The following is a 26,063-nucleotide window of genomic DNA, read 5'->3' as shown; positions in this document are numbered from 1 at the left end:
GGCCCTTGATATTAACGATCCTGACTCTATCGCACATTTCTGCAGAAACTCAGTGTGACTGCTCACACATGGAGCGGTCTCTGCTTATCAGTCAAGCTGCCCACTCACTCTTTACATCACACACACAATGAAAGAAAGGGACACACACAACAAAAACATCGGAATACACAAACAAACTGTGGAATTCCCTGAGGTGAGTGAGTCATCTGAAACAATATGTACAGTCTCATGTGTGTGTGTGTGTGTCCATCATTATGTAATATTAAAGCCAAAAAATAAATTTCAGAGCAGGTGTATGTATGGTTCGTGTGTGTATGTGTGTTTTGATGTAAGGTGCCACTGAGTGTTATTTTCACACGTTGTTAGCGCTCAGTGTGTGTGTGTCTGCTCATTGTGTTCTCTCCTCTTCTTTCACATGTATCACGCGTCCTTCATTAAGAGCCCAAAGGTGCATCAGGCTGAAGAGCAAGCACATTTTTATGCAGCAAATGTTTTTTTTTTCCTCTGCATTGTTTTAGGACGTGGAGATCTTTGCAGTCGGTGTTTGTTCTGCACAAACAACAGTTCAGATGTGACTCTGTGCTCTCACTCCACGCTGCAGGTCAGTTTAATCTCTTTTCATATGTGTAAACAGGTGCACAAGCTCTAAATGAAAATGTGTCTGAACATAACTGGGTATACACTGCTGACTGGTTCCACTCGTTTAAAGCTGTTGATCTATTGTGGTTCTTTTTTCTCAGCCTGACTGGACTCAGAGTCTCCAGAAATAGTGTGCCTATGGCAGCAGGTGTACTTAATGAAGCTGGATTAAGGAAAAGCACAGCTCACTTTGATAAATCTGGCTCATTTAAATTCCATTCCATCAACATGGATTATAGCTGTGTCCCAATTCAGGGCCTGGATCATTTGGAGGACGAAGCCTACGCGGGTTACCGAGGCGACGGCTTCGGAGGCGACACCGTCGGCCACCTCACTCGTTGGTAAATGGGACGGTCAAGCCTTCAGAGCATTTCCTGACTGCGTCCAAACACAATCAACATCTGAACGTCAAACATTTGAAAGTGGCAGCTTTTTTACACCTCCGATGGCTCCTCAGGTCCTCGCCTCGGGCCCTGCTCAGCGAGCTACCATGGCTACAGCGCAGAACCACCTCAACTTTCCAATAGCTAGAATGTTGGGTGGCTAATATTAATATGCACAAGGAATCTTGGGATTCATTAGGCCATGAAGGATAGGAGCAGTGTGTCTGCCCAGAACAGGCAAGAGAAGGCTGGATTAGTGGGTCTCATTTGGAGCCATCCAATTGGGACAGGACTTGTTGTGACGCTGTGACGTAATCGGCCTTCAAATGAGTGCTCTGAAAGATGAAGCCCCTAAATTGAGACAAAGCTCAGTTCCGATTCAGGGGCTAAAAGGATACAATTGTTGCATTGCTTTTGGGTCGTAACAGTCCCAACAACCAAAGTTGTAAAAAAAAATGCCATCCGCGAACCACCTGTCCACTCATTGGTCAGAAATATTACCCTGAAGGAGGAGGAATTTATGTGGAAAAACAAAAATTAAAACCTGACTCGGCCCGAACCCGTGGTTGAAGCCACTAGTCAATCGTATATAATGTCGGCTAGAACCTGGTCAAAAACAAAAGGAAGCCGACCCCAGTCATCCTGAACCAGTGCGTCCAGATGGGCCGGCCCAACCGTGCATCCTGGTCGGGCCCGTTGAGAACCATGGAACATCAGCAGTCGAGTCGATTACATTCTCACTGCAAACCAATCGCTCCAGGGCTCGAATGGAAGTGAGCCAAGACCAGACCTTCTTGGCAATCTCAGCCAAACCAACACATCTTTGGGCTTAAAAACTCCCTTGTTTGGAACAACTGCTCCAAATGAGCCAGGTCTGAATACACACTCATGCTGATGAACCAGAGCAGGCAAACTGTCAAGCTTAGTTTAGCTTTTGTCAAATGTTTCTATGGAAGGAAACACTCTGAAAAGACTGTTCTGTCATTCATCTATTAATTTGGGCCTTTCATAAACCCTGGACAAATCTTGAGTCAGCCTTGATTAGATGAGTCTTGGGTTATGAGAAACACAAGGCAAGGCAAGGCAATTTTATTTGCATAGCCCATTTTTAGTTTGTCTCAAAGGGCTTTACATGGCATCATCACAACATCCTCTGTCCTTAGACCCTCACATCCACTGAGGAAAAACTCCATGGAAAACCCTTTTAACAGGGAAAAATCAGAGAAACCTCAGGGTGAGCAACAGAGGAGGGATCCCTCACCCAGGACGGACAGACGGGACAGAGATGTTGTTACAGACAAGAAAACAGTTTATAACATGGAACATGAGAAAACATTGAAATGGACTTGGTCCAAAATCACTCACTAACCCCTACAAAGTTCTGAAAAAACTGTCTGAATGTACAGTGAGAATTTATTCTCTATATTGCCCATAGCATTCACAGTATCCCATGATGCATCATGAAAGCAATATATACTGTACCATAATGCTTTGCACTTGTGCTCCCAGACAGAAAATGGGTGCAGAGAAAATGTGCTGAGTAGAGTCTGACGTGCTGACGAGCAAATCTCAGTTTAACTCTGTTCTCTTCACTTTATTTCATCAGGAATCCACTGATTCCTCCTCCAGCTTTCCTCTGTCTTACATGTTGATCATGTGTCACCTCCAGTTTACATCAAGCACAAACAGAAGTGTAGCGGTTTACTCTCTCTACAGTAAAAATCAGCTGCTGTTCTCATTCCTCTCCCTCTCTCTGGATGTCTGAACTCTGACTCACATGATCTGCACTAAAAGGTCGACAGAAGAAACTGAGTGTTTGTGTCGAGGACTGTGTTGCATTCATTTTGCTGAGAGAATCAAAAATACCAACAGAGAGCTGCTGAGAGACAGAGTCAGACAGTTCACTCAGTCTCCAGGGTCTTTCACATTCACTGCAATCTATTCCACACATTGACCTTGTCACTGACATTGCCCCAGAGTGTCGTATTTGTGTGCAGGAGAGTCTGTGCAATGGTGGAGAAAAGACCAGAGATATGTTACCTTTTTGGATTGTAGACTTCAGCTACAAGCAAAAACAGCAAGGTCAATAATGCATGTTGCTCCTTTACCACTGGTCACATTAGAAGAGTGGGACCAACCTGGAGGAGCTGTTGTGAGTGATGACATGAACACACTGCCCACAAGATTCAGAAGCAAAAGCTACAGTTCCTGTCTCAGTGAGTCAGTCTCCAGAGACTCCATGTTAAAATGTCCTTCAACTTTACAGCACAAATAAACATGGTTACAGCCTGCTACAGAAACACTTCTGTCTCTACAGACTGTCCTCTATTTATACAACTCACCTGTTTTCATTTTAGTAACAAGTCAAGTTTTGGATGTGGCCTATTGGAGTGACAGGTGAGTTTACAATAGAAACAAATGGACACAAGCTAAGATGACTTTGTGTTGGATTTTTCAAAACATTAGGGCTGTCACCATTATGACATTTTAGTGGACATTAATTGCCATACTTACTTAATTACTGCAGTTAATGATTCAATTGTCTTTTTCTGCTTGTTAAACTTTTGCAGCATTTCTTTAAATTTTTTATTTTTTCATTTTCAGATTGAACGGCTCGTTTCTTTCACAGCCCTACTAAACATAAAATCTAACATGTAAATGTTTATGGTTGTGTACTGTAGGTACAAAAATGTATGTATCGATTGGTGAATAATTGCAAAATATCAAAGTCAACTGATGGTTAATTAGTTGCTGGGAAACATATTGAGTAGGACATAATAAGCCTGTGCTTCTTCCTACTCCTTGTTCATGTTATCTTGGGGTTGTTTTAACAGTTTTTGAAGTCATTCATTCATTCATTCATTCAGAATCAATAAGATATCAGTCAGCTGTTGTCAAGCAATCTGAATCACCTGACATCGATACCTACATTCAGTTCTACACCTAATGAAGTTGGAGGTCAGCTGTTTACCTGCTGCTTTTTATGATATGACACTTAAGATGCGAATAGAATGTTAGGAAAAGGTTTATACTCTGTTTTTCATCTTCTCTCTCCTCTGCCTCATCCCCAGACAATAAGAAGTCAATCTACCTGGATCGAACCTCATCACACACTCTCTGTGTCTCCCTCGCACACGCACAGCACACGCACGCGCACACACACACACAAAAACACACACTTGTGATTGAGGTCAAAGCAGAAAAGGACAGTGAGGCAGAAACTGTCAATAACAAGACTCCATGTATCGCTTTCCTCCATCCTTCCCTCTCTCCTTTCTTTGCTCATATTTCTTCCTCCCTCCTTCCTTCTGCTCTTTATCCCCCTCTCCATCCTACAAGTGTTTCCTCACTTTCCCTAAAATCTGTTTGGAATTCATTTAAGACGTGGAGAAAAACTGCTGTAGATGAGGGACACACACACACACACACACACACACACACACACACACACACACACACACACACACACACACACACACACACACACACACACACACACACACACACACACACACACACACACACACACACACACACACAGTTTCATTAGCAGGAGAAATCTCTTGGTTGACAGCAACAGTCCACCTCTGTGTTGGTGTCAGAGAGAAATGGGACAAAGTCAATTACTTGGGAAAGCAGCAGCTGCAGTTTCTCACTGTGTCCATGAGCACTAGAATCAGAGTGAATAATTCTGGGAGCAGGAAACGAGGTGGAAGATGCCAAATGAACAGGTGAAAGCAGAGAAAGCAGGGCAGAGCCTCTCTGCTCTGATGACACAGGACATAGTCAACTATCAGAAAACACTCATTCAGTGTGCAGGGTTCCCACTCTTTTCTTAAAATCATTTTCCATGACCTTTTCAGCTGCTACAGTCTGACAGACATGTTATAACACCCCCGTCCCATTCATGCTGTGGAGAAGTGTTCTTTTTGACAGTTGTACCTTATTTTGTACATTTTTTTTTACAAGGAGGCAGGGAGAAGTCCGGTTTGTTTGTTCAAGTTTGTTTCTATGTTAATTCCTCTCTCATCAGTCTGATTTAAAGGGACATTGTGTAACTTCTTCTGTTATCTATTCACGAAAATCGATTATTTCGTTCAAAAGTCTGTTTTTCATTCATCAATAATCCCCCCATCAACAAAGTGAAGTGTTCCTTTCAGCTCTGAATGAGCCGTTCATATCATTCATATCTCCATGGAGCGGGTAAGCTCGGTGCTGCTGCCATGTGGTGTCTCCATGTTTTTACGTTCAGTGGCAGCGTGACGTAGGAAACCACGGAAACTCAGCGGAGACACCGGAGCTGTCGGCTCAGGTGGAGGTGGCGTCTGTGAAAAGTCACCGCGGTAACGCAGTGAGGAGGAATGGAGCGTTACACTGATGCTGCATTCACCTGCAGTCGGGCAGACGGCCGTCGCTAACAAACCAGATGTCATTTTAGTCACAGAAGTCCAGAGAAAGCCGGTAAAACGTGGGTCAGGTAAACAATACCACATCGCCATGACAACATATTGTCACGTGTATTGTTTTGCTTCGTCCTGACGGGCCACTTGTTTACATAGAGGCTTGTTTATGCCGTTACTTGCAGCAGCTGTCGTCCGTCTGCCATCTGCCCAATTTCACATGAATGCAGCATGAAAAATACGACTGAGTTGCTTGCGATCTACAACCGCAACGCTAGATGGGAGTAATTCTTACACAATGTACAGTACCTTTAAAGCTGTGCAGTCTATGGCTCTGACGTATCGATGAAATGATCTCTTACATGCTTAGAAATGATCACAAATTTATCATAGAACAACGCAAAAACATGTTGTTTTTGTTTTCAAACCACACCCAAAACAGCTCTCTGCTGCTGCTCTATCTGTCACTCAGCAGAGACAAGGAGACTGCAGATGCTGGAGAGAAAAGCCTCAACAACTCAAAGTCTCTAGTTTTCTCACTAGGCACTTCTTTGGAAAAGAAACCGTTAGCAGGGTCTGAAAAAGTCAAATAGAGCTGATGTCACGTTGTGATAAATAATTCTAGGACAACTCATTGCTTTTTTCTCATTTTCCATGTGTTTTCCATGAATGGAAAATGGGTCAACCATTACCCTGAGTGTGTACATCTATGTCCAGGCCTCATGACCTTGAGTCAGGTGATCAGCTCATCCAGAGTCTCTACCAACAGCACATTAAAGTCAAAGGTCAATATCCAAATGTGACAGTCAGAGTAGTGATGTTTCTGTCATGGCTCTCTCCAGCAGCAACAGAACAGAAACGCTCCCCAGAGCAGCAGCACAGAGGGAGCTTTGTGTTGTATGTGCACACAGGGAGGATTTCCTCCTCAGTCAAACCTCTTCAGCAGTCGTCACTTAGCAGTTGGATTCCTGTGTTGTGTGTGAAATCTCCCGTGAACAGGCTGAAAACATATTCACAGGATTTTGTCATCATGCAGTGAAAACTAAAGTCCTCTACAGATCATTTCCTTATCCTCACTCTACATCAGCAGGCTCACTCATTCACACTTTCCTCATCTATCTGTCTCATCACGTGCAGGTTCTGGTGTAGTTCTGATGTTTGGTTCATGGACTCCAGACCCCAGATTGGGAGGTAACAGTTACAGTTAACAGTTGTTCACACCTTCCCCAGGCTCTCATCCAAACTCTGAGCTTGTGTCAGATGCAGCAGCTTCAGTTTAAACTTTAAACATGGAAACAACATAGAAAATAAAACATCAAATAGAAACGTATACATTTAACGTGGGGGTGGACCTTTAAAATTATTAAAATTCAATAGTCTTAATCAATGTTAATGCTTCTAAATGATAAGTAAGGATAAAAAGGGGTTAAAAGGAGATGTGTTTCTATTGTTGGCATTCAATAATGAAACAATGAAAATATACATTTAAAAATATGTAATTTCAAAAGAATGATCCACAAAGCTTGGGAAAAACAACTCTGTATTTACTTCTTTCTGTCTATAGAGACATATAATATTACAATAATACAGACTGTATTATATGATGACTGAATAAAAGCTATAATGTCTTCCACTTTGGCCTTTTCAGCACTAATGATCATTCAGAAACATTGATTTGCTTCATATCTACAGAACAAGCTGCTGGTTGTTGCCTATATTGATGCTGGATATTAATGTGTGATTTGTCTGCTGCTCCGCCATATCACACTCCAGCTGCCATCATCGGTTGCCAATATCAGAAATTGTCCCATGCCAGACCAGAGGTGTGACAGAAGATTGTAATCATGTCACATAATATAAGACTGTATCTGAGTTATCTGCGCTAATGCTGAGGCTTGTAGCTATGAATGCGACAGTGGGTGTTGATTCAGTTTAGCCAGCTGACAGGTTAAATAACATGAAGACATCTCAGACCTCTCACTTCAATGACGTTACAGTAACATGGCCTGCCATTGAAATTCACTCCACTCTCCCTCACCGGACTTCTCCCTGCCTCCCTGTAAAAGACTTCATTCAGCCATGCACAGCCTTCACTTTTGTTAGGCTCATTACTTGTGATGTGTAACCAATCAGACCACCAAACTGGGTCCAGTGTTGGTTCGGAGCCAGTGTCTGACTTAGAACCGGTTCTTTGCTTTTCCACCGCCTAGGCACCAGGTCTTGGTTCTTAAAACTGGTTCCAAACTGACTCCAAACAAGCATCAACTCTGAGCTGGTCCAGAGCTAAGATCCAATGATGCAGCAATGACGTAAGGGTGTGGGGGCGGGGTTACCTCACCAAACAGGAACAGCGAAAACAATGAACCGCCATTTTTAAAACGACAACGAGCGAGTCAGTTGCATCGACTACAAAGCACCACGCGTCCTGCCAGAGAACTGAGTGGCGCGGTGGGTTAAGCAGCTGTAGTCCTCGCTGCAGTCGGCCCCGGTTTGAGTTCCGCATCGGGCGGCCCTTTACTGCATGTTATTCCCCCACTCTCCTCCCTGTTTCCTTTCTCTCTCAACTATGCTATCGAACAAAGGCAAAAAATATACTTAAAAAAAAGACAGAACTTAAAGGTACATTGTGTAGGAATTCCTCCCATCTAGCGTTGCGGTTGTATATCTCAAGCAACTCAATGGTATTTTTCATGCTGCATTCACCTGAAATTGGGCAGACGGACGACAGCCGCTGCACGTAACGGCATAAACAAGCCTCTATGTAAACAAGTGGTCCGTCAGCACCAGGCAAAACAATACACGTGACAACATGTTGTCATGGCGATGTGGTATTGTTTACCTGACCCACGTTTTACCGGCTTTCTCTGGACTTCTGTGACTAAAATGACATCTGGTTTGTTAGCGACGGCCGTCTGCCCGACTGCAGGTGAATGCAGCATCAGTGTAACGCTCCATTCCTCCTCACTGCGTTACCGTGGTGACTTTTCACAGACGCCACCTCTGAGCCGACAGCTCCGGTGTCTCCGCTGAGTTTCCGTGGTTTCCTACCGTCACGCTGCCACTGAACGTAAAAACATGGAGACACCACATGGCAGCAGCACCGAGCTTACCCGCTCCATGGAGATATGAATGATATGAACGGCTAATTCAGAGCTGAAAGGAACACTTCACTTTGTTGATGGGGGGGGGATTACTGGTTAATGAAAAACAGACTTTTGAACCAAATAATCGATTTTCGTGAACAGATAACAGGAGAAGTTACACAATGTCCCTTTAAAGTAACATACTCAACACTGATTGTGACACTGTGGTCATGTCTCTTCCTCAGGTGTTGAAGCGGCTGCAGTACAGAGGTTCAACTCACATTCACATCAGCATCAGTGAGGTGATGAGGCTGGGACCAATCAGCTGCTGCCACATCACACCCAGGTTAACTGTCACAGACAGAGGCAGAGCAACAGAGCAAAGGCACAGAAACTCTACAGCAGGACTCTAACAGGTTTCAAGGATGGAAAGTTCCAGAAACTCTTCACACCAACAGGACGATGAGAGCTTCCTGTCGGTGAAACAGCAAAAACTGCAGCGCCATGCTTTTCCTGTGACAGCAGCGACCCCCGTCCCTCCTCACCCTCACCTCCAGTGACCCAGGCAAAGCTGCTGACTGTGTGATTCACCAGGGCAGGACAGAAGGAGGCGTCTGTGTGTGTGTGTGTGCAGAAATTGGCAGCGCGGTGCAGGCACGACCGCCTCGCCAGCGTGTGTGTTCTCAGGCAGCCATATGTATGTCAGCTGTGGCAGAAAGAAGCTCCACGGCGGATCGTCAGAATAAAATGCAGAGAAATGAGGTGAGGAGACGAGAGCAGAGTGGGATCAGAGAAGATGGGGGTTCCTGCTGGATCACAGTGAGTCCAGAGACCGACAGAACACACACAAAGATGGAGGAGCTTCACACACAGTCTCTCAGTACACAGTGAAAACAAGTCGCTGAGAAAGCTGAACACAGTGCTCGCAGAGTCACTGGCTCTAAAACCAGCAACTAATGATGTGACACACTGTCCTGTACTCTATTACATTTAATGAATACATTTAGTTACTTTGCATATTCAGGTTCTGATCAACAGCTAAATCATTTTGTGTTAGAAAAAATCTAACTAAATCTTTGTTGATCTTGAGGGAAATTCACAAGCAACTCATGCATCATGGTCCAGAGAACCCATTAAGCTCTTTTCACATAGGACACGGTGAGCGCAGGCTGCACACAGCTTAACAAGTGTTGCACTACACAAACACGCCCCTGCTCCTCGCAAAAGTGGCGCACTACAGTATATTTGCACATGTCGCTCTTGCACGTTGAGCGGAGGTTGAGCGCAGCGCTCAGTGACGACACTTCGGCGAGTCCAATAGATGAGAGTAGCAAGTGAGGCCACGCCCCCATTGTGGTGAAAAAAAACTGCTGGCTCTGACTGGCGGTAAATACAAATCCCGCCGTAGTCCGTCTTGATTTGGCCTATCTAACATTAACCGGCCTGGAAACCTCCTGCAATAGCTAACGTTTGTCAGGCAGACAGCTATATCACGTCCTTATATCGAAAAAAATAAAGATTTAGGGAATGTATGTCCATAAATCCTACCGGAGAATGAGCCCACTCAGCGGGGAGAGGCGCGGTATATGGTCCGTGTACGTTTCGTTAGTTTGATTTTTCCTTTAAACCGAACTGTCAGAAAACGAAAGTCAGCTGGTAATTTGGTTTTCCGTTTCAAACCAAAATCCAAAAAAACAAAATTCAGGCTGTTTTTTTTCGTTTTTTGATTTTTGGTTTTAAAACGAAAAAACGAGGAAACCAAAATCAAATTACGGTAAAATTTTGATTGTCTTTTTGTTTTTGATCTTAAACAACACATTAACGCCGATGACAGACCGGAAGTGTCGGAACTTCAAAATAAAAGCCCAGTGAATTGCGTTATAGCCACAGACTGTAGATGAATGGCCTATAAAATCTTTTTTTTTCTTTGTAAATGTTGTGTTTTGAGCACATGGATACATTTTCACAGCTGTGCTTATTTTTACACATAGCGAAGCTGATCGTTAACTCATCTTCCTACTGTTCTCCTCGCTGCGCTGGGTCTCTGTCTCCATTGCGCACGCTGTAGCGCTTCGCTTCCACTCAGTCAGATCATTTTCACAGCGGACTTCTGTGACGGCTCCACCATGTCATGAGACAAACATGCAAGAAGTAGCGCAGTTTATTGTGTTTCACCGGCGAGGAGCGGCCATTACGCGCGACCATTACGCACGGCGATTCCCCTCATCTAAGCTGCCAATAGAGTGCCCCGTGCCGGGAAGGGAGCCTGATGAAATCCCGGACTGTAGCCGAGGTCTGGGACTGGATCTCATGTGACTGAAAAGAGTAGAAAAGAACCATAAAGGGGCCGCTGCCACCTGCCAAATATGCCCGGGGTTGGAGATCTCAGGGTCGGGTTGAGTCTCTGAGAAGAGCTGGTCTATCACCCAGCCCCATGCAGCATTATTCCATAAGGTGGCGAACGTTACTGCAGCAGATCGTAATATAGCTATATTCCACAAATAACGAAACAATCAGCCGGTATTCAATTAATAGCCGGGTCTCATATAATGGCGTTCAAGCCATAAAAAAAAAATTAAAAAAAATTAAAAACTATCTGCCACCGCCTGGGACAAACTGAGGAGGAAATGTTCAGAAACTCTTAGTGGACTGTCTGTGAAGACTGACTGGAGTGAAGCTGACCTCATCACGCTGTGAAAATGCTCTGACTGACCTGGGAGCTGCAGCGTGCGCAACGGACAGACCGAGGCACGTGAGGAAGATGAACTAATGATGAGCTTGGCCACTAATGTGTAAAAAATAAACACAGTTGTGAAAATGTATCCATATGCTCAAAACACAACATTTACAAAGAAAAAAAAGATTTTATAGGCCATTCATCTACAGTCTGTGGCTATAACGCAATTCACTGGGCTTTTATTTTGAAGTTCCGACACTTCCGGTCTGTCATCGGCGTTAATGTGTTGTTTAAGATCAAAAACAAAAAGACAATCAAAATTTTACCGTAATTTGATTTTGGTTTCCTCGTTTTTTCGTTTTAAAAACAAAAAAACAAAAAACAAAAAACCAGCCTGAATTTTGGTTTTTTGGTTTTTGGTTTGAAACGGAAAACCAAATTACCAGCTGACTTTCGTTTTCTGACAGTTCGGTTTAAAGGAAAAATCAAACTAACGAAACGTACACGGATCGTATATAACCCTGAGTGAAACATGTCAATCAACTGCCGCCGTAGTGCAGTGGTTAGAGCAGTTACCTCGGGTGCGGGCGGTTAGGGATTGAAGCTTGTAACATTTACATTTTTTCCCCCTTGTATATTAGCCCACACATTATGTACAATTTTAGAACGTGCCTCGTAAAATTTCGGAATAACGTTAGCGGACCTTCAGAATGGCGGTCGCCCCCCCCCTGAAGGGTTTACCACACAAGCACATGGACTAGCCGGGTCCCACGGCTTCAGGCCATTTTTGTCCATTCTTCGTACGGCCTGAAGCCATGAATCTCTTCTTTTCCTGTCCCACTCTCTTAAGGGGAGTAGGGAAAATCAGGTTCTTTTAAGTTGTTCAATGAACAATATATCATACAACAACTCTTCGGCATTGTGGTTTTTTGTATTAGCGCCTATGGAACACACTGAGGACTTCTCCTTTGTTTTCACCGGCGAGGTTCCTGTCTTGCCTTGGAGGTTTGGTTACCCACCCTGTGTTTGCTGCTACTCATCTCCTCATAGAACTAATGATGGGATTTTCCTCGGCTTATTTGTCAGATACATAGGGCATCGATATCCACTACACGGTCACCCAGCAACACACCGTGAAAAGGGCTTTAGAGGCAGAGACATGACTTTGAATCTTTCCCCCTAAAGTCATGTGCATGTTGACATGGGTCCTGTGGGCTGTGTTAGCCTAGCATTTAGAAATGAATATGGTAACTGGACTTGCACTAACACACTGGGACCACTCATTACTCATTACTTTAACCCTTTCACACACACATTCATCCAGCGCTGTTTGCAGGCAGGCTTCTGGGAGATTATCATTCACACACAACAACAGGCCAACATGAGGAGCCGCTCCACCTCCTGAGCTCTACTGCTGCTGGTCACTTACAGTATAAAGTGGGGGTCTGTGTGTGTGTGTGTGTGTGTGTGTATGTGTTCACAATGTAGCGTGTGTAGATTCTTTTTTAACTCTCTGAAGTGTTAAAGGACAAGTCCGGGCAAATTTGGGGCTGTATTTTAACATTTTAGGTCTAAAACAAGGAATCTGAAGATTTTCAGTTTAATCGCTCCTGTTTTGTGGTAGTTGTGTCTGTCCCCACATCGCCACGGCAGCGATGAATGGGAGCGGATTGAAGTTCTGCTGCTTAGGCTGTTTCCATCCCTCAAAGCCACAGACAGCGTCAGATGGCCACTCAAACATGCAGCCAGAAGTTTGTTTACTTGAAGCAAGTCAACATGTTTGTAAAACTAGATCTAATTCAAAGTCTCCCGGAGTCTCGCGCGAGACCCAAGTTGACGCGCGGTGTGTTCAGGTGCAGTCGGAAGCTCCCGTTTGTGTCATAAACACAGGAATATCAACTCTTGACTTGCTTCAAGTAAATAAACTTCTGGGTGCATGTTTGAATCGCCAGCTGACGCTGTCTGTGGGAAAAAATTGTGGCTCCCATTCATCGCTGCCGTGGCAATGCGGGGACAGACACAACTACCGCAAAACAGGAGCAATTAAACTGATAAATCTTCAGATTCCTTCTTTTAGACCTAAACTGTTAGGAAAATAGGAATTGTCCTTTAATCATCTTGGTGAGAGTGAAAACATTCTTGTGTATGTGTCTTGTGTAAACTCTATGCTCAATTACACCTAGATTACCCAGAGGCCCTTAGGGCTGTGGCAGCTTGCTGATAGAACTCTGGTTTGTTGTTGATACATCAGCTCTCTAACACACACACACGCACGCACGCACGCACGCACGCACGCACGCAAAACAAATAGGATGCATACACTCAAAACTCAAAACATACATGCATAAATACATCACACTGACAAAATATACCAACACACACACACAGACACACACACACACACACGATATTAGGACACTCCGGGGAGCCAGTGCTGCAGTAAGCTAATATGCTAACACTGCAGGATAACCTAGATAGGACAAGGAGGAGGAAGAGAGGATGAAAGGACAGAATTGAAAAAGAAACATAATAAAAAGAAATCAAGAAGGCGAGAAAAGGAGAAAAGGGAGGAGAGACAGAAAGTAGAGAGGAGACAAGGAAATGAGGAGAGGAGACAAGGAAAGGCAGTAAGGAGAAAAAGAGAAGAGGTGAGGAAAGAAAACGAGTAGGAGTTGACATTTTGAAAAGGTGAACGGGATGATGTTGACATTTAGAGAAAAACGAGATAAAGTGAAATCTAGATCCCTTTTAGAAAAGAGGGTGGTTCAAACAGCCAAGAGGCACAAAACATACTGTACTGTGTGTGTGTGTGTGTGTGTGTGTGTGTGTGTGTGTGTGTGTGTGTGTGTGTGTGTGTGTGTGTGTGTGTGTGTGTGTGTGTGTGTGTGTGTGTGTGTGTGTGGTTTCTAAACTCTTCATTACCAGCACTGACAGTAGAAAATCTGAAGTAGTTGCTGCTGTTTCTTTTCTTGTTGTTGCAGTCACAAAAACATAGACAAAAACTCTGAAAACTGTGAAATAAAAGCTGATTGGGCTGAAGTTCCACTGAGCGAATTTAATTATCTTACAAGACGCAAAAAGCTGAACTGTCTTCCCACCAGACCGACACCTCTTCCCAAAAACACACAGGCTGTTTTTGGTTTTCAGAAGCCAGCTAAGCTTTCTTCAAATATTGACCATCCTGACAGAACATCTGGAGAACATAGCGGAGCATCCAGCAGCTAAAGAGCCAGATGTTTCCCTGAGGAGCAGGTGGAGACCAAACATAGAGCTGAAAGAGACACTGGACCAAAATCCAATATGAACTGTTGTGTTCATAGCTGCCGGACCTGGAGATAAAGTAATCTCACAGGATGTCTGTGCCACAGGTTATGAGCCATAGTTAGATTTTGTTGCTAGGTGACATCTAGTGGTTGTTGTAATCATGACAGGAGGAGATGGAACTCAGTGCCTCCACTGACTAAAGGTGTGTTCTGATCACATGCTACTTCCCTGCACTTGGACTGCATTTTGGAGCCCTGTGGTGTGCGAGCCGTTCTATTTTCTTTTTAATGGTTAATAGTCAGAAATGATGCTTCCATCATCTATGAATCAAATATGAGAAAAACAATTTCATTTCAGACACTGCTCATCATTATTATGGACTACAAGATGTAAATGTAACTTGATAATAATCTGTAAACACAGTATTGCATAATAATCTGTATATTAAAGCAGAAGTAAGCGATCCGGTGGTTTTGGCTAACTTCCTGTCAGCAGATGGAGTTAGCAGTCCCCGCCCTCGTCCCTACGTCACCACATTCACGCGCATCCCTTGGCTGCACACACAGAGAGGACCGCCCCTTTATGCCGTTCTCTCTCCTCATTGGATAAAGGTTGTAGGATACAAGGAAAGTTTTCTCCTCGGCTTACAGCAGAGCAGAGTGACTGACAGACCCGTGTTTCAGACCAAACACTCTATAGAAGTGATTGCTGTTGGAAGATATAACTTCTATAAATATAAAGACTTGTATTAACACAGATATTCCACTTACTTCTGCTTTAATCTATCAAAATGACATCCTCTAAATCACTCTATTTACATTTTTTCAAAAGTTTCAAAGGGATACGTTTTGTAATTGTATCAGTTGTTGCAGTGTATATGCAATATTCAATATTGCATTTCAGCAGTGTCACATTTCCACAGTAGCAGAAAGGTGACATGACAAAATGACATGATGCGTGTTGTCGGGGGCTAAATCCTCCAATACACCTGAGCTCACCTGAAAGCCCCACACACAGACAGAGAGTTAATGACGGGGACAGGCTGATGTGACCACAGTGCAGCTGACTTCATGCTCCCTGCTGATGTGGAGTGATGAAAAATGGATTGAAGTGGTGGTTACATCTCTGTCTCTCTGTCAGGCTGATTGGTTGTGGAACAGAAAACAATCATACATTATTCAGCTGAATAACACGCTCCAACCTGCACCGGAAAATGACAACTCTTTCTCTCTCTCTCTTTCTTCCCTCTCAGGTACTAAAACTCTCTTCCCCAATTCCACCTCCTCTTTTTTGTCATCTCTTTCCTCCCTCCCTCCGAGTCATTGCTCTCTTTCCTGCTTCATCTTTTTGGGATAGAGGGTGAGTCTATCTCTCTTTCTGTTAAATCATTCATTGACTTGTGGTGGGCGGCTGCCTTTCTGTCTCCTGCTGAGCCTGCAGAGAACGGGAGGGGGGAGGGGGGTGGTGGTGAAGTGATGACAGGATGACAGGTGGAGGAAGAGAGGAGTGAACGGAGAGAGGAATGAGAGAGGAGTGAAGGCCAGAGCTTTGTTTCATTTGTCCACGTCGACCCGTAGATTCACATCATTTTGGAGCAAACAGACTCATTTCAACACCGCAAATCTTTCCCCAGCCGTAACACTGCCATGTTAATGATCCCAACCTCCACCGCTCATCTGATTAACAGCGTCGACTCTGCAGCGAAGATAAAAATGACGCTGAACCAACAAAAAGAAAGTTTGACGTTAATCACTTTTGTGATAGTTACTGTAGGCCTCAGGTCCTTAGACTCTCTGCCAGCAGCCCAGGTCTTCACACAGCCTGGAGCTGTTGTTGCTGTAGTCCTCATGTATGATGCTTGTTTTTCCACTGGCCTAGACTCTCCGGTGTCTGTGTCAGAGTGGGTGAGGGCACTGCCAGCCCCCCCCCCCCCCACACACACACACACACACACGGGTCCACTGCCATGCCATTTATCTGCTGCCACTGCCTTGTGTTGCAGCCTCATGCACACAATTCCTGGAAGATGGAAACATCCCAGTTTGATGCACGACAAACATGCAGCATGATGGGTCTGTGTGTACAACAGACTGTTCAACTTCCTGTCAATATTCAGCATCATTGCACAAAACACTCAACAACTCTGATGACCTCTGCAGAGCAGTGCATGCTGCAAATGGTGGTCGCCACAGAAACAGACTCTTTTTCTACTCTCTTCCAAAAATCTCATGTACCCCGAGTCATACAGCACATTTCTAAGTGTCCTGTTGTTGTGACCAACCAAGGCTCAGGGCTCAGTTATCATGTGGTATAATAAGCAGGTTACTGTGTGTCACTGACATTGATTTAATCACATGATGAAGCAAATTAAGGGAGCATTACCTTTTTGTTCAGTGTAATTATATGTATAATGATGTATCCATACTCATAAACATTTCAAATACATTTTAAAGGTTGTTTTGTTCAGATATCTGGCCAATGAACGTTTTAAAAACATAATAGTTGAGTAAATGCCTAGATAATACTGTAAATGTAAACAGATTTGTCTTTCCTTGACTTAAATAACTAATAAAAAGCAATAAATGAACCGAGATAAATCTGACAGGTAGTTGTATTAATGGTTTTGACATAAAATATATTTCTTATTTCACTGTTAAATTTATATTTTCCACAATAATTTGCTGTAACTTGAAGCAGAAGTAAGCGATCCGGTGGTTTTGGCTAACTTCCTGTCAGCCGATGGAGTTAGCAGTCCTGGTCCTCGTCCCTACGTCACCACATTCACGCGCATCCCTTGGCTGCACACACAGAGAGGACCGCCCCTTTATGCCGTTCTCTCTCCTCATTGGATAAAGGTTGTAGGATACAAGGAAAGTTTTCTCCTCGGCTTACAGCAGAGCAGAGTGACTGACAGACCCGTGTTTCAGACCAAACACTCTATAGAAGTGATTGCTGTTGGAAGATAGAACTATTTAAGACTTATATTAACACAAACATTCTGCTTACTTCTGTCAAGTCTGCCTATTGCTGTCAGACCTTTTTATTCATCCTTTTTTCACAGTGTGGACTTGGGGACAACCAGTTGCATTAGCAGGATGGCTGCACAAACGAGCAGGGAGGCACCTCAGTGTTCATATCTTTGCCATTAATAAAGATTTTGAAATTTCAACAACAATTTAGTGTTCAATTCAATATTGTGTCCATATATTACAAGCTACTGAGGACTTGTACAGTCTAGTTCCCCTCTCTTTTAGCTCTGTGTTTGGGCTCCACCACCTCCTTCAGCTGCTTAATGCTCCACTCTGTTTGTTGAGACAGGTTGCAAGGCCTGGTCCTGGTCCTGGTCCATGTAGTGTTCTCCATCTTCTAAACAGCACAATCATTTGGTGTAACTCACCACAGTTCTGTTGTGAATAAAAGTCATAACCACCACAAAGGAAATGACATCACTAAATGAAAAACATTTGATATTAATAGTGAAAGGTAAATAGTGAGGCTCTAAGTACATACCAAACATGTTCATTAAACTGATATTGGTGCAATATAAGAAGCCATATCTCCCCACAATAAAACATGAAGGTTACTGTTAACATAATGTTATTATTACGTAATGTAAAAATGTGTCTATTTAATGGCGATTAAGGACGTTTGATATCTTTCCATGATTCAAGTGTACAGCTTCTACCATTTTAAACTGTTATCAACAAAACAGAAACATGTCATAAATCTGAGATACTTAGTATTTACACTGATTAAACACATTCATAAAAATGAAGAGTACAGGTGAAGACTAACTCATACTGCTGCTCAGAACTACAGTTTCTCCTGCTAATAAGACGACTGGTTGTTGAGTGACTCAACAGTTTGATCAACAGCCTGGTGAACATCATGACCAAGCACTCGCTCCTTCAAACACACAAATGTATTTCCAAACACACCCCCTCCAATCAATCTGTGGCTGGCCCATCCTCCCCCTCCCTTTCTGTCTGCCCCCCTCCCTCTCTCTCCGGGGGAGTCATGAGGAGGGAGGCGGCTGTCATTCTGAGTGACAGCTCTGTCGGCTTATCAAATTAGTCCCAGCCCAGTCACAGCTGACAGCGTTACCGACCAATAAATGCAGATTTGTGGGGAATCATAGCGAGCCATCAGCTTTGATTTGCTACTACATGAGATGTTTATGGAGCAGGAGGGAGGGAGAGAGACTACCAGGAAACTGAGGGTGGAGGGAGAGAGAAACAAAGTGCTTCTCTCGCTCTCTCTCCCCCCTCCCTCCCTCCCTCCCTCCCTCATTCGATTAACTTCAGAAGTACAGAGGAGGAGAAAGTGCATTTGAGAGGCTGCAGCTTCCGGCAGCTTCAGTGGGTTTTAGATCAATTTACAATCATTATGGTTTGTTTGGAGATGAAATGCACATCAACACACACTCATACACATTCAAATGCTTTCACACGGCAGCGGTCACTGTAAGTCAGATCAACAGCACTAGAAGTACCTGGACTCTACTTCCAGGTTTCTACGTCTTCCTTCCAAACATACAACAGCTCCTGTCATCACTATGTTGATGACACTCAGCTATACCTTTAATTACAACCCGGCAATAAAGTTGTTAATAATTCAGTTAGGTCCTGGACTGCCTCCAATGTGAAATACTGGATGACTGCAGGGATCCACCCTGTGCATCCCTGCACTGACTACTGACCAAGAGCCACAGGGAGTTTCATGTTCTTTGTCGGCCTGCATACTATGAGGAGACACTGATTCTCACTCACTTCTGACTCAAAAACAATATCAGTTCTTCATCAGTATGCAGAAAACTGAACACATTTTGGATGCTTCTTATACCCTCGAATACAAGGATCACAGCTGCAATGACTTTCATCCATCATTCTACAGGTGTAGGTGAGGTTGGTCACCCGTTGTGATGTAAATCAGGGCATCAGGAGAGTTTTACTGAAGAATTTATGCTAAATAAAACCAAGAGCCTCAGTGTTGATTTTCTCTTATTTCAGAATAATCAAAAATCAGTCCTCGACAATGAATGTGTGATGGAATACGATTTGTTCTGCTGCTCTTTAATTACGAGAGCAGCCTCTTATCCACACACTGCTGATAGAAAGGATCTTTTTGTCACATTGTTTTGAGCTAAAATGACCCTAGACTCTCCGGTGTCTGTGTCAGAGTGGGTGAGGGCACTGCCAGCCCCCCCCCCCCCCCCACACACACACACGGGTCCACTGCCATGCCATTTATCTGCTGCCACTGCCTTGTGTTGCAGCCTCATGCACACAATTCCTGGAAGATGGAAACATCCCAGTTTGATGCACGACAAACATGCAGCATGATGGGTCTGTGTGTACAACAGACTGTTCAACTTCCTGTCAATATTCAGCATCATTGCACAAAACACTCAACAACTCTGATGACCTCTGCAGAGCAGTGCATGCTGCAAATGGTGGTCGCCACAGAAACAGACTCTTTTTCTACTCTCCCCCAAAAATCTCATGTACCCCGAGTCATACAGCACATTTCTAAGTGTCCTGTTGTTGTGACCAACCAAGGCTCAGGGCTCAGTTATCATGTGGTATAATAAGCAGGTTACTGTGTGTCACTGACATTGATTTAATCACATGATGAAGCAAATTAAAGCAGATATCATCGGCACGGCCGTTTCGGCTAATGCTGTGTTCAAGGCAGGCTTTTGAAACCGTAAGTTACAGCTTCAAGTCACAACTACGACTTGGTAGCGTTCCAGGTAACCCGTAGCTCGTGTTTTTACCGTCCTGTTGTCTGTGAAAGTTCCCTATAACGGCCACTCGTAACTTCCGACCCGTGAACTCGTACCAGATCGAACTGGTATGACTTCACAGGAAGGAAAAACACAAAGTACGAGTTTCCTTGAACGCACCATGAGTTAGCAGCCCCCGCCCTTGTCAGGCATCAATTGGTCCTCGTGCTACGTCACCACATTCACGCGCATCCCTTGGCTGCACACACAGCCCTTCATGCCGTTCTCTCCCCTCATTGGATAACACTTGTATCCCACAAGGAAAATTTTCTCCTCGGGTTACAGCAGAGCAGAGTGACGGAGAGACTCGTGTTTAGGCTGAAATACTTCATGTAAGTGATTGCTGACGGAAAATAGGACTATTTAGGACTTATATTAACAAAAACATTCCACTGATATCTGCTTTAAGGGAGCATTACCTTTTTGTTCAGTGTAATTATACGTATAATGATGTATCCATACTCATTAACATTTCAAATACATTTTAAAGGTTGTTTTGTTCAGATATTATATTCATATGCTTCTTAAACTTTGTTTAAACTGTGTTAATGTTCCATTATATGTTGTGATCGATGTCTCCTGCTGCAGTAAAGTTAAAGCTCCTCCAGGGAGAGTGTTAAACCTGCTCTCAGCTCTGATTCGGAGAACTTAACTGTCTGTCACGGAAGCTTGTCAATCAATAACAATGGCTGATTGGTTCAAAGCGATCAACACGGCGAAGTCCAGTTAATGTGCGACTCCGTTCAATGCTGGTTTATGGTGCCGATGGGAACGAACAGTCTCGGCCTCTTCATCAGATTTTTGGATCAACTCGGTGCTGTTAGCAAAATGTAATATGCTGACAAATGGCAGCAGATGCAGAGCAACAATCTATCAGAGCGGGTAGATTAAAGAGAGGGAGCCAGTGGAGTGTAAAGGGTAAAGAAGTCGACAGGGGATAAATGTTCAGTTTGTCTTTCACAAACTCCTCTTTAAGAAAAAGAAAAGCTCATTAAAGCCGCCCTTGTCTTTTCATCCACCATCTCATCCACATTCACCTTTCCCTCTTTCTTTCAACCTTTAACTCTTTGTAAACTGCTGCATTAATTCATGGTGTCATCTGATGTTGAGAGAGTTTGATGGAAGGTTAACTTCTCCAAACATTCACTCTCACACTCTCCCTGTCAGCAGGAGCCAGCGTTGGGTTGAGTATCTTCCTCAAAGACACTTGGAGGGACCGTGTCATTTGCTTCCAGGCTGCTACACTTATTTCTAACGCAGATACAAACTTTCAGTCATTATCTCTCAGAGTATCTCCTTCACCTCTGTGACACAACAGGAGTCTGCAAAAATGGCTCCTCTACCAGCTGCTCATTACAGGAAATAGTGCATTTGTCTGGCACTAGTTTCAGTGGTGTATTCATCCACAATTACAGCCACGGGACTGAGTCAAAATAAACTACAGAGTGAATATCTGCATGGTGATGAGGCTCCAACACTGACGACTCATTAGATAATTTTCGGAAAGAATAGAAAGCTCTTATTTTGTAGGAGTGAGAGGTGTGGTGTGTGTTTTAAACAGGCATAGTCCTGAGATGTGTGTGAAGTTGTAGAGGGAAAGAGAACAAGAGATGTTGAGATGAGCTAAAAGGTGCAATGCAGGTATTTTATGCGCCACTAATTTAGGAAGTGATAAGTGTAATTAACTCAGTCTAGAACCTCCCCTCTCTCTTCATCATTATCATTAAGCTGTAATGCCAGTGATGAGAGTAATAGAAGTGTGAGGGAGCAAATGTGTGTGTGTGGGGTGTTCTTTGAGGGATATCAGCAGAGAAAATGACAGAGTGGGAGACAGAGAGGGAGAGAGAGAAGTTACTTGGGAGAAAAAGTTGCATTGCAGATATTTTGTGTAGCTCTAATTCTTTATTTAGCCTTTGTGGTCAATAGTATAATATAGTGTAGAATAGTATGGTGTAGTGTAATGTGGTACAATGTAGTGTACTGTTGCAGTGTAGTGTAATATAGTACAGTATAGTACTGTATGTATGATGGTATACAGTTCAGACAGAGGTCAAATCTCCAAACACATTTGCCACGGTGGTTTCAGATCGGACTACAAAGTTAGCATCAGGGGAAACTAGCTTGGAATGATGTGGAAACACTTCCTTGTCTGGAAACTACGACGGAGTATTAGGGCCACATTGAGAAAAACAACAACAACACAGACTTCGAGAATAAAGTCGTATTCATTAGATTCACATGACGTCACTGTGTTTCTGCGCCGCCATATTTGTGTCTGAATCAGGGCGATCTGGACACAGATCACAGCGTCACGTTACCAGAACAAGTGGAGTAGTAGGAGGAAATCAGCAAGAGACCGAAAATTGACGTTATTTGAAAGATGCCAGGATTATATTGTGCTGTTGACTGTGATAGCAGTCGCCAAAAAAAACCCGGACTGCAGTTTTATTCCATCCCAAAAGACGTAAAGTTATAGACGGAATAAATGGTTGACTGCAGGCAGTCTATCAGTGGCAGCGTGGGCTGTGACAAGTCTCACAAAAAGAGGGGATTCACTTTTTTTTTAAATAACATGGATATATTGAATTCTGCATTTTGATTACTTTCTTATTAATTCCTCACTGATTCTGCATTTAGGGTCTTTTATTTCTGTATAACAGACCGTTGCTAAGTAAAACGGGCCGTTGCTAGGGACGCCGCTCTGATCAGCGGAGCAGGGCAGAAGAACTATCAAGGCTTTTTACCTTGTGTTTCATTTTTACCAGCTTAATGTTAGAAAAATGACTTGTAGCTGGTTAGAGGGAGAGTGGAGGCTCTCTGCCTCCCTCACCGCTGCTGGAACCAAACCTGCGATCAGAGCGGACAGACCGGACGGGCCAGCGCAGTGTCACAGCTGTGACCAGCTGTGTCTGTGCCACCGCGAGTCCCTGACACAAACGTGTCCCGTAACCGTCATCTCTTATGACAGACAGGACGACATAAATGCACATATTGTAACATTTACATGATAATTCATCAATCTACTGATTGATTATCAAAAGCTCGTTGAAAACAACTACACACGAGTCGACAGGAGGAGGGTGAGGAGCAAACAGCGGAGAAGTGACCGGACTAAGGGCTTTGATCAACATTACGTCTCAAATTAATTAATTAATTCATAAACTGTGTAATAAGTGTGATAATATAGAGTTAGTCTGTTGTTATAGAGATATAAACCCAGACAGGATGTATGAAACCCTGTCATTTTGTCAAGAAACTGTCATTTCCATCCTGCGGTTTGCATGCTGTCATATGAGGAGACCTGTCAAATCGGACACAAACATGGCGGCGGTCCCTTCGACGTGACGTCACTGCAACCCATGAATATTTCCTATGAGAGAAAAGTCATAACCTTACAAGAATAAAGTCGTACATTTACGAGAATAAAGTCGTATATTTCCTATGAGAGAAAAGTCATAACATTACAAGAATGAAGTCGTACATTTACGAGAATAAAGTCATACATTTCCTATGAGAATAAAGTGGTAAATTTACGAGAATAAAGTGGTAAATTTACGAGAATAAAGTCATATATTTCCTATGAGAAAAAAGTCATATCATTACAAGAATAAAGTCGTAAATTTACCACTTTATTCTCTAAATTTGTGATTTTTTTATTTGTCATGTGGCCCTAATACTCCGTCATGCTGCCATGTTTAGATTCCCATCAGAAGCCTGTAAAGATGGACTTCAACTGGTGTCATGTCATTAAGGCAGCTGTGATGAAGCTCTCTCTCCCTGTCTGCCCCCATTAGCTCTAATACTAAAAGTCCCTGTATATTAATGTATTGTTAGACGTGTGGGCCTGTGTGTGTGTGTGTGTGTGTGTGTGTGTGTGTGTGAGCTTGGTGGGGAAAAAGGTCACTATTTAAAAGACATTAAAATGCTGAAAGATGAATAGTGTCAGACATTTTTACGCACTGCAGCGCCCTTTCTACACACACACACGCGCACACACACACACACGCACGCACACACACACACACCGTAATGCAAGGTCAGGCAAGTGAGAGAGAGAGAGAGAGAGAGAGAGAGTGTGTGTGTGTGTGTCACAGTAATGTGAAAAAGGAATTCTAAGCCATAAGGTACCAACCTCCCACTGTTGCCCTTTACACACACACGCACACACACATGGACACGCACACGCACACTCACTTCTTAAAAAATGAGACGTCAACAGCAGGAACTGCAGGCTCTGAGGTGCACGCCAAGGACAGCTGTGTGTGTGTGTGTGTGTGTGTTACAGGGAGAGACTCATTTCTTCTCATAGTCATTTAGAGTAAACAGGTACGATTTAATGTACAAACATGAATGTGTGTGTGTGTGTGTGTGTGTGTGTGTGTGTGTGTGTGTTTGAGTAATTAAAACCGATGACTCTGCCATCAGTCGTCTGCCATTAACAACAAAACAGACAGAGTGACCTTTACACTTTTCTTTCCTATATGTTTTCCTTCTCTCCTATCCTCCTTTCCTACTTCCTCCTGCCTTTGTGTATGCCCTTCATGTCTTACTTCTTTCCTTTCTTCTCTCTTTCTTCTTTCTACCCCCTTCCTTCTTTTCCTCCTCTTTCTTCTTCCCCCCTGTGCTGGTTTTATTTCTTTCCATCTTTCTTGCATCCTTTCCTACTTTCCCTAGCTTTGTTTCTCCTCTCTTTCCCTGTTGCTGAATCATAAAGTTAACACTGATAACACTGCTCATTTGTGCTGAGTCATTTTGAAAGAAACAACCACCAGTGATGTTTATAGAGCTGGCTCTGCTTTGTTCTTGTAATCATGACTTAGTTTTTCTCTTTCCTTCTCTCCTTTGATATGTAAAATGTCTGTTATATATTATATCAGAATAAAAATACATTGTTAAATTATATTTCCCACACTGCAGTGACATCATTCTGAAAAAATAAAGAAACAGACATTTTGGTGCTTCGACTAGGACTGTGGCTGAGTTGAGGCTGGGGCTAGGTGTGTAGGGGTTAAGGCTGAGTCCTGAAAATGAACTTAAGTCAATATCTACATAAAACAAGAGTGTGTGAGTGTGTGTTCTCCTACTTTGGGTGTGTGAACTGGTCCACCAGTGAGACTTTCTCCACCAGGTCTCCCCCGATGGAGCGCACCAGCTCGTAGAAGTCGTTCTCTGTGAAGCCATCTTGCCCGGCCTCGCCCTCTCTGCTCTCCGGCAGCCAGAAGGAGATGTCGTTGTAGAGGGGGGGGTACTTACTGAGGGGCTGAAGACACACACACACACACGCACACACACACACACACACACACACAGTATAATAATGAATGTCTCATCTGTTACCTTAAAACAAATTTTGCACAGATATTACAAATAAAATACATGAAAACTGGGGCAGTGTGTTCTCACTGTGAAAATGAATATTATTTATTTCCTGTTACCAACTTGTCACCAGCCTTCATAGAAATGCCCCTGGTTATTATTAGAACAAAAAAAAAGAGGCTGAACAGAGGAAATGTTTGTCATTCATTTGAACTGATCAGTAAAAGCAGGCGATGCTCAACTCTCTCAGATCTTCATGTCTCCTGACACAGCAGCACACAGGTCATGGCTGCTCTTTAATACTTTAAAGGGATATTTCAACATTTTGGCAAATTTGCCTTTCACCATAATCCCTATAGTTTTAGCAGTAGGTTTATTACCTTTAATTATCAGTGCAAGCTGTTTTTAGATCAGCGGGGCAGAGACACGCGCTGTATTTTCGCCTTTCCCTCATCAAACTCATGAAATACACAATCCAACAACTCCAAAACACTCTGGTGGACAAGTTGTGACCTG

General features: G+C 43.5%; 1 protein-coding gene across 2 annotated transcripts in view; it reads right to left on the bottom strand.

The window, feature by feature from the left end:
• The window catches only part of fars2 (phenylalanyl-tRNA synthetase 2, mitochondrial), a 237,955-nt gene that overhangs the window by 24,223 nt on the left and 187,669 nt on the right, over positions 1-26,063 (bottom strand). For both annotated transcript variants that reach the window (XM_085762746.1, XM_085762747.1), the window contains one exon: positions 25,316-25,491. In XM_085762746.1, coding sequence (XP_085618872.1) covers positions 25,316-25,491 — 176 coding nt within the window. The remainder of the gene's footprint in view (positions 1-25,315; positions 25,492-26,063) is intronic.

Source organism: Trachurus japonicus, chromosome 20, assembly GCF_045865225.1.
Source record: "Trachurus japonicus isolate A0001 chromosome 20, Traja_1.0".
In the NCBI taxonomy this organism is placed as follows: domain Eukaryota; kingdom Metazoa; phylum Chordata; class Actinopteri; order Carangiformes; family Carangidae; genus Trachurus; species Trachurus japonicus.
The sequence above is the reverse complement of the archived record's forward strand: the minus strand, read 5'-3'. Positions and strand labels throughout refer to the sequence as shown.